General features: G+C 44.1%; 3 protein-coding genes across 12 annotated transcripts in view; 2 read left to right on the forward strand and 1 right to left on the reverse strand.

Moving 5' to 3' along the window:
* The first annotated feature begins 503 nt into the window (after nucleotides 1-503).
* On the forward strand, nucleotides 504-1,886 carry jagn1a (jagunal homolog 1a). 4 transcript variants are annotated; one of them, XM_053876219.1, is made up of 3 exons: nucleotides 504-600; nucleotides 983-1,082; nucleotides 1,158-1,886. In XM_053876219.1, exons 2-3 carry the CDS (start codon nucleotides 994-996, stop codon nucleotides 1,618-1,620), a joined length of 552 nt encoding a protein of 183 aa, XP_053732194.1. In that variant the 5' UTR covers nucleotides 504-600; nucleotides 983-993; the 3' UTR covers nucleotides 1,621-1,886. The 4 variants fall into 4 exon arrangements, with proteins under 4 accessions (XP_053732194.1, XP_053732193.1, XP_053732195.1 ...); XM_053876218.1 differs by having other exon boundaries at nucleotides 540-600; nucleotides 980-1,082; XM_053876220.1 differs by having other exon boundaries at nucleotides 541-600; nucleotides 950-1,082.
* Nucleotides 1,887-2,028: 142 nt separating this feature from the next.
* tfg (trafficking from ER to golgi regulator) lies at nucleotides 2,029-13,523 on the forward strand. Of its 3 annotated transcripts, none has more exons than XM_053876214.1 (8): nucleotides 2,029-2,190; nucleotides 3,609-3,819; nucleotides 3,964-4,047; nucleotides 6,614-6,760; nucleotides 7,317-7,484; nucleotides 7,633-7,779; nucleotides 12,292-12,384; nucleotides 12,462-13,523. In XM_053876214.1, exons 2-8 carry the CDS (start codon nucleotides 3,636-3,638, stop codon nucleotides 12,857-12,859), a joined length of 1,221 nt encoding a protein of 406 aa, XP_053732189.1. In that variant the 5' UTR covers nucleotides 2,029-2,190; nucleotides 3,609-3,635; the 3' UTR covers nucleotides 12,860-13,523. The 3 variants fall into 3 exon arrangements, with proteins under 3 accessions (XP_053732189.1, XP_053732192.1, XP_053732190.1); XM_053876217.1 differs by having other exon boundaries at nucleotides 7,633-7,770; XM_053876215.1 differs by having other exon boundaries at nucleotides 7,320-7,484.
* A 587-nt stretch (nucleotides 13,524-14,110) lies between these two features.
* LOC128765526 (target of Nesh-SH3) overlaps nucleotides 14,111-14,941 on the reverse strand; it is a 29,593-nt gene continuing 28,762 nt past the window's right edge. For all 5 annotated transcript variants that reach the window (XM_053876213.1, XM_053876212.1, XM_053876211.1 and 2 more), the window contains one exon: nucleotides 14,111-14,914. In XM_053876213.1, coding sequence (XP_053732188.1) covers nucleotides 14,799-14,914 — 116 coding nt within the window. In that variant the 3' untranslated portion in view covers nucleotides 14,111-14,798. The remainder of the gene's footprint in view (nucleotides 14,915-14,941) is intronic.

A 14,941-nucleotide genomic window follows, 5' to 3' on the forward strand; every position in this document is an offset into this window, starting at 1 on the left:
ACTACTACTGGAATAGGAAAATTTAATTATTTTAGAACGTCACTGCTTTTAAAAATGAAAGAATTACAAAAGAATTTGATCATTTTCTCATGCTTTCCTGAATGCAGAGGTCACTCAGACTCTTCAACTGCAAGATTTGTTTTTAGTTGAAAAATATTTCGGACTCCTAACTAATTTAAAATGTCAAAAAAAATAGTTTGCTGACGTCTCTTGTCAGTACAACTGGAATATCTTTATTACTCTATAAATCAGAATCAGAATAGAATTTTTTGCCATGTTCAGCGGGGGTTCCACCAACTAGAAAAGTGCTTCAAAATAAAGTGCTGCTAATAAAATAAAATAAAATAAAATCGTATTTGTATTGTATGTAATATAGTGTATATTTAATAGGTGTCAGGAAATGTTTTACGTTGAAGACAACACATCTGATGTCTCTAAATACACGTCTCTGATGCCGCCAGGCGTCGTGTTGAGGACAGATGCTGATGCTGCTGGGGGACGGCCAAAGACAGAGAGCGCATGCGCACACCGGCCTGCGAGCTCCATACGATTCACCCATTGTTAGACGGCAGAACGGACGGGCCTGAAACACGGAACATTGTGAGTATTATTTTCAGATGCGGTGTAACGCGCGATGTTGTTTCGTCGATGTGACTTCGAAGTGCCGATGCGTGTTTTGTTAAGCCGAACCTGACGCGCTAGAGACGTGCGTCTGTCCAGAACCGCGGCCACTTTCATTTACGCTCCATGGATTTTGGTCGCTATTAAACAATATCACAGAAATAGTGATCATTTTCCGGTCCCGTACACCTCGTTTTTCTTGAACTGATAATATTTGAAACGTTAAAAATACATGTATTTCTATTTAGTTTTGATTTTATTTCTAAAATCCCATTGTTGTCATTTGACTTACTAATGGTTAGGTTTCATTCGATGTATTTATGACAAGAAAGGAGTGAAACGTTGCCTCGGCCCTCAGCAGGTCTTCTCACCATGACCTCCCGCACTGGCTCGCGAGCTGGAAACATCAATGGAAGTGACTACAAACCTCGGGAGAAGGCAACGCCTCAATATCAGATGAGGCAAGTGTGTGAATCCATCCTCTCCGTCAGTCGACTCCAACAACACGTCTCATATTTCTTCAACCATCCCTGCAGTGCTTCCTTAAAGTCGGAGATGCGGAAGCTAAACCTGGTCCACCTCCTGGTCTGGCTCCTCGTGGCCGCCCAAGTGGTGGTCAGCCACTTCAAGTTGGTGTCCCATGACACGGTGTGCGCGCCTTACCAGTGGGAGTACCCCTACCTTCTCAGCCTCCTGCCTCTGCTCTTCAGCAGCCTGTCCCTGCCAAAGAACAACGTCAGCTACCTGGTCCTGTCCATGATCAGCGGCGGGCTCTTCTCGGTGGCGCCGCTCATCTACGGCGGCATGGAGATGTTCCCGGTGGCACAGCAGCTGTACCGCCACGGGAAAGCCTACCGCTTCATCTTCGGCTTCTCTGCCGTGACCGTCATGTACCTGCTGATGGTGGTCGCCGTGCAAGTGCACGCCTGGCAGCTCTACTACATGAAGAAGCTTTTGGACTCGTGGTTTAACGCCACTCAGGAGAAGAAAAAGAAGTGATGACATTCGTTCGTCCGCAACATGACCAGAAAAATGAATGTTCTTTTCCTCACATTTTTAAATGATGCTCAATATTTAATATATTTATTTGTGCTCTTGTTTATGATTTTTTTTCTGTTAAATTAAAAGCAACTGCTCATGTTTTGGTGCCACAATAGTGTGACGTTATTACACTGGAGTAATGTTATTATACAGATTCTATATTTATTTAATGTGGTCATTATTATTATGAAAGGAAGTGTGTTTGTAACACATGGCAATAAAGATGCTCCCAATATCATTGTCGCTGACTAGTTTATGAGGTAAAGTCAATGCGATTACATCAGAGCAACCACTCAAAGCGCAATAAAGAGTTGCTGTTTGACGGGTCAAAGGTTTGTCTCGCGACGCACTTTGGATGCGCGAGCCGACTGGTGCGCACGCGCAGAGCGAGTGCCACGTACTGGTTGACGCTGCCGGACACTTCCTGATGCTGGCTCCCGGTTCCTGCTAGCCTAGCATCCACCTTCCTTGTTTTGACGGTGTGGGGAAGCCTGTGGGACACAGCGGGGTCAAGTCCGTCTGAATCAGGTGAAATGTGGTTCAATTCAACCCGTACTTGGTCGGGAGCTGTCAAACTTTCTGTGTAGCCCAAACGGTTTTGCCTGAAAACGGGCTAGCGTGCTAACTAGCCAGCCGGCTAACGGTTGATCGAACAGGTGAATAAAAACGGCCGCGTCCTTAAACTTCGCGATTCAGTGATAGTAGTTTCAATTTTCCTGGTATTGTGGCGTGTTATATTGCTAGTGTATGTAACGGTGGCATGCCATTTACGTCGGACGTGTCTTTACGAAGCTGTGAATGAGACAGCTTTTCTACCGCTAAGCTACAATTCCAGAGTATCATTTACGTGTTTTACTAATTCTGAACAATGTATGTAAAACTATCATCGATCTAGTGAAGTTTATGGCCTTCGAAATGCGCAGCTGTCACATGACTGCTAACAAGAAATATAAAGCACAACAGCAACAACAAGGAGAAAACCTATCGGTACGTGTTCGTTTGGATGTTGCGCTTTAATCTCTTCTGTTTTGCCTCGTTACGTCCGTGGTGGTTCTACTCTTGGCAAAGAAGACTAGCCGTACCACCCACTGCTAAAACGTTAGCCACCCTGCAATCCCTAGCATCCTGCCAATTATTCATCTGGCTCTGACATACAAATCCTCAGCAGCCATGGCATTAAATTCTCCACTTCATTTTGCCCAGACTGAGAGAATCAGGTCAGTCCAGCTGTTGCCTTGCAACGGATGGGGGTGTTTCCTCTGTCATGGTCTTGTGTACTTTAAAGAAACAAAGAAACAATGATGCTGCTTATTTCTTTGCAACACACTGCAGATTCGTTTCTGGAGCTCATATATGTGTATTAAAACGGTCTTAACAACGGTATGATGATGATAAATGCGTTGTAACGTTGTGATTTTCCATCTATTAAACAATATTAAATCTAATCTAAGACTCTAGTTAGAGCCACATGTAGTGTGAACATGTAAAGTCCATATTCCTTTCTGAGATTTTACATGTGGTACAATTTTATCCAGCACATTCATTTGCTACAGCCATTCAGACGGACACTGGAGGATTTTATCTGCAAGTCTGATCAATTTCAGGTCAAAGTGCTGAAGGACATCAGTGGTGATACAAGTCTTGGCCACCTTTCACGTCAATGCTTAACCTTTAGACTTTGTTAGGACAGTACTGTGTGTGATTGTAGTAGGTCAGTAATTTTGTTGTCTCTTCTGTGGTCATGATTACTATAAAACCAGAAAATCAATATTATATTAATTCTATTGTAGCCTCTTTCCTGAGTTTTATGTGTGAATGCAATGTAATTGATATAGTATTCATATAGTATATACTATAGTGTAGTATTTCATATAGTATATTTTCTTGCCCAGGAAATCTGTAAATAACAATGTTCAAATGCTCATTCATTTCTATTTATTGTGTAGTTGGAGCAGAAGAGTTCGGACGGCACAATGAACGGCCAGCTGGATCTAAGCGGGAAGCTCATCATCAAGGCGCAGCTTGGTGATGACATCAGACGTATCCCTATCCACAATGAAGACATTACATATGATGAGCTGGTGCTCATGATGCAACGCGTGTTTCGAGGCAAGTTGCAGAGTAACGACGAGGTTACCATCAAGTACAAAGACGAAGGTGAGTCTGCAGAAAATCATTTTGTTTTGGGCACAGGGGAAGACCTGTAGACATTGTTACCAGTGGTCTGAACATCTATGGGGGGTTTATATTCTTATTTGTTTGTCCATTCTGACTGTTATTATCCCTCACTCTTTTTTATAGATGACGACCTTATCACCATCTTCGACAGCTCAGACCTGTCCTTCGCAATCCAGTGCAGTAGAATACTTAAGCTGACATTGTTTGGTAAGTAGGTGAACCAATCGGTCTTTTTTTTCCCCTCAATTCTTATGTGACGCACCGAAGACAATGAAAAGGCACCTACATCAACCATCCACCAGAGGACAGTGCAGGACTTCGACTAGTCTTACTCAGCAGTCTGTCGTTCCTCCCCAATTCAATGTATTTGAACACTGAAGTGACCGAAAACCTCAACTGGGAAAACTGACTATACTGATGCAAAACACTCAGATAATTCGCTCCAGTTGTTCATCATTCTACAGTGCAAAAGGAGAAATAGAGAGTGTGTGACACTTAAGGTGGTATAACTTCTCAATCTGAAATGTGAATTATACTGCCAAATGCTTGCTTGATTCAGTCAAAAAAAAAACTTAGTGTTCAATTCAGGCCATTCATGGTTTCCTCTCTGAAGTGAATGATGTCATTACTGTTTCAGTTATGTTCCAGCTTCTCAGCATGAACAAATATAATCTGTTTAAAGAAGAGGGAACATGAGCCCGAGACGTTATTTAGCTTAAATTACTTGAGTTTTCTGTCAGCAGTGGAACTATATGGTAATTTTTTGTGTTTGCTGCTCGAGTTTTATGCGCTTGAGCTGATCAGTAGAATGTTGTGAATAGAGTCACGAGGGCTGTAATGTTAGGTTTTGTGTTTGGTAATATGGTGACTATGTTTTGGAAACATAGACGAGCGAACAAATTGGGTTAATTGCCCTGCGGTGCCGCTGCGCCAGTGTAAAGGACTTTCACAGAGTTTGTTTTTGTTCATTGTCAAACTCCTTGAAACCGAGTGTTTCCAGGACCTTATGAAGTCCGTCAGACGTTTTGGCTGAGGCTGAATCAAATGTCAAAGCAAGTTTGGGCTACTGGTTAAAAAAAATAAAGTCACGTGCCTGCGGAGATCTTTGCACTGAATTGAATATGAGCAGACACACAAAATGGTTGTTGATGTGCTTGTTGGAAAATTAGAATAGAAACAGTCTTTAACGTCATATCAGTTTTAAGACGCAACATTTTCTTTCTTTTCCTGCTCCTCATAAGTCAGCTCAGTGAAAGTAGTGTATACTTACCATCTGAAACAGGAGAAGTTTTGCTAAAGGCTTCCTTAGGTTGGGAATTGACCATGCATGTGGACTAGTGGGTCTCATGTCTGTAGTCATTCAATTCAGAAAAGGTTATTGTAGGACTGACCAAGTAAAGCCACTGCTGCTCTTTGTGAATGTGTTTTTGGTTCTCTTTAAATTAGGTTTTGCTGTAAAGTGATCTGTCATCTTTTATGTCCAAGACCAATCACACCAAAGACAGCGGGTCCAGCCTGAATGTAACAATTCTATACACACATCTGGTAACTTTTAGTTCCTGTCAAAATGAAAATCGGTGTCTGTATCAGGTCGTGTTTGCCACACAAAATGTAGTCTTGAATATCAAGTACAAATTGACGACATGTCCTGGCAGGCGGTTTTACGTTTCACATGGTTTTCGCGCATGGTCATGAATTACTCTGTTTCCTGTTACTGGTCCCAATTTAGATACAGGAACCTTCCTGTCATGTCTGCATTGGAAAGCGTGGATTCTTGGGACGCCCGGGATCAATTCTCATAAAAGATCTGCGCTGATCGTACTGTAGCCAATTTACCCTGTTAAGGACAATCTAAAATCTTGTTGCCTTCAATGAAAAACATGTCTGAGCCTCACATGGACTTCATCTGGATATAAAACTCAATATGGATCCCACAAATTTGGGTATGCATATGATATGGCTCCACTCCACACACGTTTAAAGACATGTTGTTTGCACATCCAGGAGGCTCTGATTCCTTGAAGGCACGCCATTCAGTTTGTCTGTGTGGCTGGCTGAAAATATTTTTGCTTCCTTCTAATCAAATCGGAGCCCTTGTTCGTCTTCACATGTCAAGACTTCACCTGGTATTGATATTTTCCCTGCATGTGACTCGACTCTCAAAGGAAGCGGGAGAACCTCTGGTCTGTCCGTGTGCTTCGAGTTCTGATGCATCTCTGTGCAGCATTACCCGCACAACCTGAGGAATTTGACTAATGGACCAAAGTCTGGCCGTCAGCCGCTTACATTTAGTCTTTCCGATGGAACTTTCATCCTGCAATCAATTTTTGTGCTGAAAAATGAGTGAACCACGTGTAGTAGGTCAGGAGGGGTGACTCTGTGATAATCCATCATGGACGTTGAGGTGTAATTTGACAGAAGAGCTGCTGGAGTGCTAAGAAAATAAACAGTGTCTAAGTTTTGTGGTGATCCGTTGTGTTTGAGGTCGGAAGAAAGAGCTGAACTTCATTTTGTGCTCGAATAGACGCGGCAGGCAGCTTCCTTCCAGCCTGAGCCAGGGCTTTTGTGTTGTAATAAGTTTCTTTTTTTAAGTTTGCACAGGTATTCTATTCATAGAATAGTCGACATTGTTCTTAGCTTATAGAGCAAAGGCCAGAACCAGCCCTTCCTGTAGCTGCACCTAGCTTGTCACATGGTCAACGATGGTTTTTAAGAATAAAAGTGGCTTAATAATGCAGGGAACAGTGGTCCATTAAGAATGCTTTGTCTGCAGTGAATGGTCAGCCCAGGCCTTTGGAATCCAGTCAAGTGAAGTACCTGCGGCGAGAACTCATCGAGCTGCGGAATAAAGTCAACCATCTCCTGGACAGCCTGGAGCCCCCCTCAGAACCGGGCCTTACTGCCAGCGCTCCGGAAAATGGTGAGCAGATTTACGCAAGGATGTAAAGAATATTAAGTCACTTAGTGTTTTATTTTTTCTTCTTTTGTTAGCTGATGTTCAGTCTGTTTTTACTGTATTTTAGTTTTAGTTATTAACAAGTCATAAACAAGTCAGTTATTAAGAAGACACATGGAAGATATCCAGTATGATGCAATATATTTGATCAAGATGTGCAAGATTTGTCAGACGTTTATTAAGAAGAAGTTTATTATTAGTGTGTTATGGAGTAAATATGTGTTGAATGACACTTAAAAAAATCACCATATGAACTATTACATAATGTATTCATGCAGATTTTGTGCTGTTTGTTCTTTGGGTTTTTCATCCGTTAAGCCATACCATACTTCTCTTTTTCAAAAGAATTGGCAGGCTTGTGTGTTTTGTGAAGATTTCAAAGCCCTATAGATTTTTTCATCGAATGTTTGTGCCGATTATATAAGCGAAGGTCTGCTTACGATTTATTGTGCTGCACGTGCTTCGAGTGTGTTTCGTCTGCACAGCCAGTATTGAGAGACTTCTTTGCTTGTGTTACCAGAAGCAGGGGATGGGCGTGACGCCAAGGTGATGACAGCCGACCCGGCCGTGAAGCATGGCCCCCCAGTCAGTGCAGCGAGCATGTCGGCCTTTGACCCTTTGAAAAACCAGGATGAAGTCAATAAAAATGTTATTTCTGCTTTTGGCCTGAGCGAGGAACAGGCGCCAGGTATTGTGCACCGTGATTCTGCCATAAAAACAGTTCATTTAAATTCAGTAGAGGCTATTTTTGTTTCATCTATAGATTGAAACGTGGGAGTTTTTTGTTTAAGATGTCAAATATGACTGCTCGTCTCATCTCTGATCTTCTTTCGCAGCTCCGCCAGCAGTCGGCCCGGAGGAGCGCTCGGCAACCCCTGATAGCATTGCTTCCTCCTCCTCTGCAGCCCCCCAGCCAGGAGTGCCCCCCCAGCCTCAGGCCCCTTACTCTGGTGTTCAGCAGGCACCCCCAGCCGGTATGGATGGTAAGACACACCATTTACACGCCGACTGGTTTGCGCTGGTTTCAGCAAGACCACAAATTCTCTACAAGGAGGGAGGATGAGAAATTCTTGAGTAGCTGTGTCATTATTCATATTTTTCCAACTAAAATATTGCCTCGCTTCGAATATTTTACTGCTATTCTCCTGTGTCATGTAGACTGAGGTGTTAAATCTGTCACGGTGTGATAAAACCTGATCCAGTGTTGTTGCTATTTGCGATAATTGAATCTGTCTTCCTCTCGGTGGTTATTCCTGACACTTCTCTGCAACACCATTGGTGTTATACAAAAGACAGGCCAATTTTGTATATAGCTAGTTTATGGGTTTAGTGACACTTAAGAAAGTGGCAGGATCTCTTTAACATATCGTCGCCGGATAAGGACACGCGATGAACTCACTGATGTAAGTGACTTATTTAAAAATGCGTTGAAGTATTGACTTGTTGTGCCACGTCTAAAGATCCGCCGGGTCTCTGAACATTGCGGCCTGTCATTTATCATTACAGTTAAACTAGAAGTTTACTATGAATATGATATTTGTGCTGTCGTAGCTGTTCACCTTCAGAGACTTGGAAACCGTCTTTTAGGTTTTTATTCTTCCCAGGGAAGTTTCATCCTCAGAGGACCTGTCAATATTTAAGAACACGTCTTCCCATGTGTTTAAATGCGGTTTGGTACTCTTGTTCATCAAGGTTCTATGCTTTTTGCTCTTCTTCTTCTTTTTTTTTTTAAAAGCAGCAGCATGACAGTTGACCAGACCTGCAACATTTAACTCACATTTAACCGGCGGTTTGAGGTTTGGAGTGGTACGCATCACGAGACCCACTTGATGGACTGGATCTGACTTCACTTATTCCAAGATGGAGATTTATTCTGTCACCAGATTGGCAGGGGACATGTCGTCTTGCAGACGGTCAATAAGCTCAGTTCACTACGGGTTTGTGAATTTTGTTCCATCGTAAGAAAAGCTCAAGGAACAAGTGAGCTCCTTGTGTTGGCCATGAGTTAGCGCTGAGGTAATAGCTGTGGTGACACTGGATTAGAGGTTTGTCACTCTTACTGAGTCAAACGAATGTCAAAGAAGCAATGGGTCTTCAATGACAATGTCTTCTTAAGTGGCCATCAATGTTGGAGTGAGATGTATCAGTTAGAGCCTGTTTAACTTCCGCTGCTGATGCGGTTCACTCTGCTTAAACCTGCGCCGACTCAACATGCTGATGACAAAAGAGACAAACACATTTTCTGTTTCCAGAAACGATGAGAAATGCGGCTCGTCCGGCATCTGTGTAGAGTTAAAACACGCTGCCCAAGCAGCCCACCAATATTCTGTTACACCAGCTAATGACAAATACTGCTACTGTTTTCAAATTACCACAGGATTTATTGTGTTTTGCTGCTCCAGCTTGCTGAAAATACGACTTGACAGTCCTGTTTGGCAGCTTTACGTTGATTACAGAGTTTCTTCTTTTACATAACAGACTTTTCATGTACATAATGAACGCACAAGGCAGGCATTATGTGCACAATGTCAAGAAAGCCGTCTCGTCTTGGAGAGTAACATCTGGTCCTGATTTGTACTCCACCAAGTCTGTCTTCAAGGAGACTTGTCAGTATCTCAAGACAGGCTACATGTGATCCCCTTGTGGTCAGAAAAAACTATTCTCCCTTGATCAGTCCTGCAGTCATATTGTGAGATGTGTTTTCAAGTTAGAAGCGTCCAGTACAGTTAATCCTGATCAAGTTACTTGTCTCTTGTTCATGTGGAAGCTCTGCTGTCGAGTTGTTATTATTCAGTGTCATGTTATTTTCATATTCACTTTGTACAAATAGACATACACGAGGAGATCATGGTGTCATTGCTTTAGTGGAGCTTACCATGCGACACATTCTCACTCCCAAGGCGTCAAATAGCGACTCTTGGCAAGTGACTTTTGCGTCCTATGCTGATGCTGAAGTCGGCCCATGTCCCGCCTTACATGGCATATCCTGATGCTGTGGGCAGCGTGTTGGGAACAAGGGAGACAGAGGTCGGGACTTGCCATCAGATGGCGCTGCTTTTGCACTTCATATTACATTGTGTCACTTGGTATACATTGGCTTTTTATACATTTTGGAAAACCTAACTCGTGAACACGTTGAAATACCCACGTGTCAACATGCAACGGAGAAGGCTGCCTTGAGCGTCAACATAGGATGTCCCTTGACAAGAATTGTTACAGGTCAGTCGAGATACTAGTCCGTACATCAATGTTATTTTCCTCTGGCATATTAAGATGTGTTGCTTAATGTCTGCTTTTTAGATAGGAAATAGAAATGAAAAAATCCCAGTGGTACTGAAGCTGCAAGATAAACAAATTATACCAAAAAGTATAAACACTGGTGGATAACACACAAGGCGCTGCTCACCACAGAAACACTTTTTTTACTGCACGTTTTAGATGCACAGATTGAGCCGTTTGTTGCCACCACCCAATGTTGAAGACTTTACAACTGATGCCCGTGGAGCCAGCTGACCATGTGTGGCTCTTTTTAAAAGTAGCCTTGAGCTTCGTTTTAATACAAGCTTACATTACTGGCTGCCCAGAGAATGCCGCTAACAAGATCCATAAGCAGGCTGTCAGGGTTTCCAACTGTTGTTTGTCGGATGCTCGTGGACCTCGCTTAATATTTTACATCTGTCCGAGAAAGAGATCCGACCCTGTCTCAAGGCTCTTAGTCACGTGGGCAGTGTGATCATTTTAACAAGAGAACAGTGTCCTGTCCTTGTGAAGAGATGCTTCGTGGAAATGCTGGGACTTTTTAACCTGGAGAGGTTCTGTAGTTGGCCGTCTTCCATAGTTTCTGCCCAGCATAGCTTCAGCACGCTCTCCGACCACCCTGAAGTGAAACGGACGCCACAGGCATTTGGGGTCCTCATCGCCCCTCGTCCCTCCATCACTCTTACGTAACATACAAGATGGTTTACAGATCAAGTGGAACAGGAGAGGCAGCCAATTTCACACGTCGATTTCACATAGTAACGTCTGTTATTATGTTCAAGGTGCTGTCAGTAAGGCAACATATGGCTGCCACATCACGAGGAACATTGAGTCCACCTGCCTCAAACATCGATGTTTGTTTTACTGTAAAGGTTTCTTGACGGTCCGTTCGCTGCAGGACGAGCGTTCAGAACTGTTTAAAACCGGGATGATAGAAACATGAGGGCGCAATAACGTCTGGAGTTCACTCAGGGAGCAACAACACTGATCCATTGTTCTTCACCAAGACTGCATTTGCATCACCACGTTTCCCAGCGCACACCTTTGGAGTCACGGAAGTTCATAAGTTATGGTTTTGCTGTTCAGTTGAATGGTGAGAGAGAATACAAGTATAAAAAGACATTTTTTTTTATCTAACTCCATTTTTTTGTCCCAGCTTCATTTGGTCATTCCACATGCGATATCTTCTTTCTAGCTGTGGGTTTCTCTATTGACACAGTACTACACTGCGGGTCAACAAAGTGGAAACCCATTCCTCCATAAACTCAGTTGTTGTCTGTGAGGACATGCAGGACGTTTAATTTCATCAGTGCTGTCCAAAGTCCTTTCTGGGGAGACGTTTCTGGCGTTTTAGCAAGGGCCCTTTGATGTGCCAACTCTTCATTTCACCAAAAAGTGATGGTGGTGGTAATCAGATGGAAAAGTTGTTTATAAAAAGCAGAAGAAAAATCCCACGGCTGCGAGATAATTATCATCATGTCACTCACATGTGGCTAACACAAGTAACCCGATCTTCCCGCCGGCTCGCTGCCTGTTCCGAGCTTCAACACTGCTATTTAAGGCCCCAAAAGCAGTGCTCCAGTTGATGACTATTCCTCACACGTGCGCCGAGGAAATGTGGATCGCCTTGGGGAAGTTCAGGGGAAAAGCTCAGGTTTTATTTGAAGCAGTTTTCTACCTGTTGAGTTTTATACCTTTCTTTCTTTTTGACACCTTCTTTTTGTCCTGCTGTGTGAAGTTTACTATTTACTTCATTTGTCAAGATGGTGAGGTGCAAGTTTTGTGGTGACTTAATGGGCTTAGGATTGAGACTTGGCTTTCATGAGGTGTTCTACCATTCCTATGATTTTTGGGCCAATTTCATGGCGAGGACGACTGTCTGACCCAACATGTGAGGCAGAGTGGTTCCAAGCAGGTATGCCGCGGAATTGTCATAATAACAGGCCGCTCTTTCAAAGTAATGGGATCCAACAGATGCTGTGCGTTCTGGAGGACTTTGAAATGTGGGAATGAAGGAATGTTCACCTGAGCTTTTTCGCTCCATAAACAGAAATTGTTTGCAGCACATTCCATCCAGCGCTCACGACTGTGGACCAGGTTCAAGAACGTGTGTGAGGAAGACTGGAGTGTCCTTGCGTGGAGAGATCATGTTGTGTTTTCATTTCATAGCGATGGTGCTGGACTCTTCCGGGGTGGTGACAATACTGTGGTGACCCTTTTTCCTTTGGTATTTTAAGGTCAAGTGTACCAGCAGTACCAGGCTCCGGGTGGTTACCCCCCTCAACAACCAGGTGCCCCTCCACAACCGCAGTACAATGTGCAGTACCCTGGTGAGAATTACTCTTGAGTTTTGTCAGGACTGGCCCCTTTTGAAGTGGATTTATAGGCTACGTCTATGTTCCCTCAGCCGGGTACGGTGGCCAACCTGGAGCTCCTCAGCCGGGTGCCCCTCAGTCACAACCGCAGCAGTTCCAGAACTACGCCCCGCCTTCATCCCAGGCCCCTGCACAGGGTCCGTCCCCGACCCCAGGATTCCAGGCTGGCCAGCAGCAGCCTCACCCTCCTCAAGGTGCCCAGCAGTATCCTCCAGGAGCCTTCCCGCCGCAGAACTACACGTCCCAAGCTGCCCAGCCTGCCAACTACAGCATGCCGCCCAACTCCCAGCCTGGCCCCGGGTACCAGACCCGCCCAGGGTACACCCCCCCGCCAGGTAGCACTCCTCCCCCCGGAGGTGCCAACCCATATGCCCGAAACCGCCCGCCTTACGGTCAGGGCTACACTCAGCCCGGCCCTGGATATCGGTAAAAACGTCGAGCGGCTGTCCTCTGATGTGGCTCCAAAACTTTGGACAGGGAGCAGGAAACGCAACTTTCTGCTCTGCAACCCCCTTAATTCAAATTTGGAATCTCAAACATTACACCCCGCCCCGCCCCACACAACCCCATTGCTTGTGTTTGTGTGCTTCTGATCCCCACACAACATGCTCTTTTAGCCTAGCATTCTCTTCCTAGTGTCGTCTTTTAATTTCCTGCCCCTAACACGCCGCTGCTGTGTCGGTGTTTGGATGAGACGTGGTCACCCCTGCGCACAACTGACCACCAAATTTAATTCCACCACTGCGAGCGACACTTTCACTGACAACCCTCAAGTGCTGACATGAGCAACAGCTCAACTTGTTTTGGACTTTCTGGCTCGGTGCCCCCTTCTGGTTTGGCTGTGTGCTTCAATCTTTCATCAACAACTGTGCGGTGGTCAGAAAAATTCAGTGCTGGGAAAAGGCTTTTTAAGAATTGAGAGACAACAGAAAACATGTCCTTGTCTAATGTGTATCACTTCCAGTTAAGCTCTCTTTATCTTATCACTGTTTTTTTGTACTAATATATCAAGTTCCACCTTCAAATGAAATTAGTGGTTATTGTATAAACTGTAACATTTTTCTTTATCCTAATAAATGATTCAGACCATGCGGGAGTTTGTTTTGATATTGTGTTGCTCTTGGCCATGTTGTCGCACCCTCTCCCCCCCATTTGAACACACTTTGCGGTTTCTGAGTTCATGTCTGTTAAGTTTGGCTTCCATTTTCCCCGTCCTCTCTCTCTCTCTCTCTCTGCCGGGTTTGGAAAACCGTGGTAATGTTCCCGTTTTGTTTTCCTGTCTTGAGGGCTGTGGTTGGCGGGGACATGTGGCGTGAGAGCGTGTGGTTGGTCTGTCGTGTCAAACTGTCGGGACTGAGAGAGGGGAATGGTGAACAGTGGGCTTGTTAAAGAAAGTTTAGCAAAGCTATCGAACACTTTTCCTGTCGTTCAGGCCAAGACCAGACACGGTTGATGGGTTGAGTACTGAAAGAGGTGACTGTATGGTTCCTGCTTTCTCCCAGTGACCTGTAATCCACAAGCTAATGTGTTAATATTTAATCTCCATGAAGGTGGACCCTTCTTTGACTGACGGTCTTTATGTGAGAGGAGCCCTGTCATTCATCAGAGACTCGGCACGGAGCTCCAGAAACAAACAACAATGGTAAATATAAAAACAAGTTTTATTATTTTGAACAGTATCTACACAGAGAATATCAAACACAATTGCAGTCATGATCAAAGGAAAAAAAAAAAAACATTGGCACACAAACAAATGCTTCTACAAAATAATGCCAATTTGGTCGACTAGCTGTGGTAGCTGATAAATAAACCGAGGTGTATACAAAATACAAGTCAAGTAGTTGCCTATCGGGTGATGTGTTGTGTTTTTATGACATTGGACTCAACAGGCACTTTTTGTCTGAAGAGAAAAGGTGCCCACAACATATGGGCTGAAGCTGCTTCATCAAAGACTGACCCACCATATACATATATGAACATCGGTGTGAATACTGTGCAAACCGCAACTGCTAGTCTTTATTTCACATATTTAAAATGTACATGTTAACCGCCACTCTGTGCAACAATAATATGCATGTTACTGTTTTGACCTCGAAAGCACACACTGTATACTCACTAACAGTCCCTTGATAAATAATATCATACATGTTTATTACATTTTGGGAGCCAGCTTCCCAAACATTTCAGCGATTACTGCAACTATTTTTGTTTTGTTTTTCTTTTTGGTTCACTCCAAAATAGTACAAATGTGTGACAGTCCTATACAGGTTGGTCCCGGGCAGAGGGGTCGGCACCGTCTGCAGTGTCCATGGTCGCGAGACGCTGATGTTGCCTTGTAGTTTTCTCACTCGCCTGCTGTGGTGAGGGTCTTACCATTTCCCGGGGATGGGCGTGCCGCACTCGTACCAGCCGACGTATGTTACATGCGTCTTTGCGCCGATTTCGCCGAAGTGCACCGGTTCTTGTCTTAGCGCTCTGTAGAAACCTGAGCAGACAAAATCGAGGATCAGTG

This window comes from Synchiropus splendidus, chromosome 10 (assembly GCF_027744825.2).
Source record: "Synchiropus splendidus isolate RoL2022-P1 chromosome 10, RoL_Sspl_1.0, whole genome shotgun sequence".
NCBI classification, from domain to species: Eukaryota; Metazoa; Chordata; class Actinopteri; order Syngnathiformes; family Callionymidae; genus Synchiropus; species Synchiropus splendidus.

What these genes read in the sequence shown, in the direction of transcription:
- jagn1a (XM_053876219.1), top strand. Translation starts at nt 994, where the DNA reads ATGACCTCCCGCACTGGCTCGCGAGCTGGAAACATCAATGGAAGTGAC. An exon ending in ACGCCTCAATATCAGATGAG is followed by an intron (nt 1,083 to 1,157) that starts GCAAGTGTGTGA and finishes CCATCCCTGCAG; the next exon opens with TGCTTCCTTAAAGTCGGAGA.
- tfg (XM_053876214.1), top strand. Translation starts at nt 3,636, where the DNA reads ATGAACGGCCAGCTGGATCTAAGCGGGAAGCTCATCATCAAGGCGCAG. An exon ending in TGCCAGCGCTCCGGAAAATG is followed by an intron (nt 6,761 to 7,316) that starts GTGAGCAGATTT and finishes TTGTGTTACCAG; the next exon opens with AAGCAGGGGATGGGCGTGAC. An exon ending in ACCCCCAGCCGGTATGGATG is followed by an intron (nt 7,780 to 12,291) that starts GTAAGACACACC and finishes TGGTATTTTAAG; the next exon opens with GTCAAGTGTACCAGCAGTAC.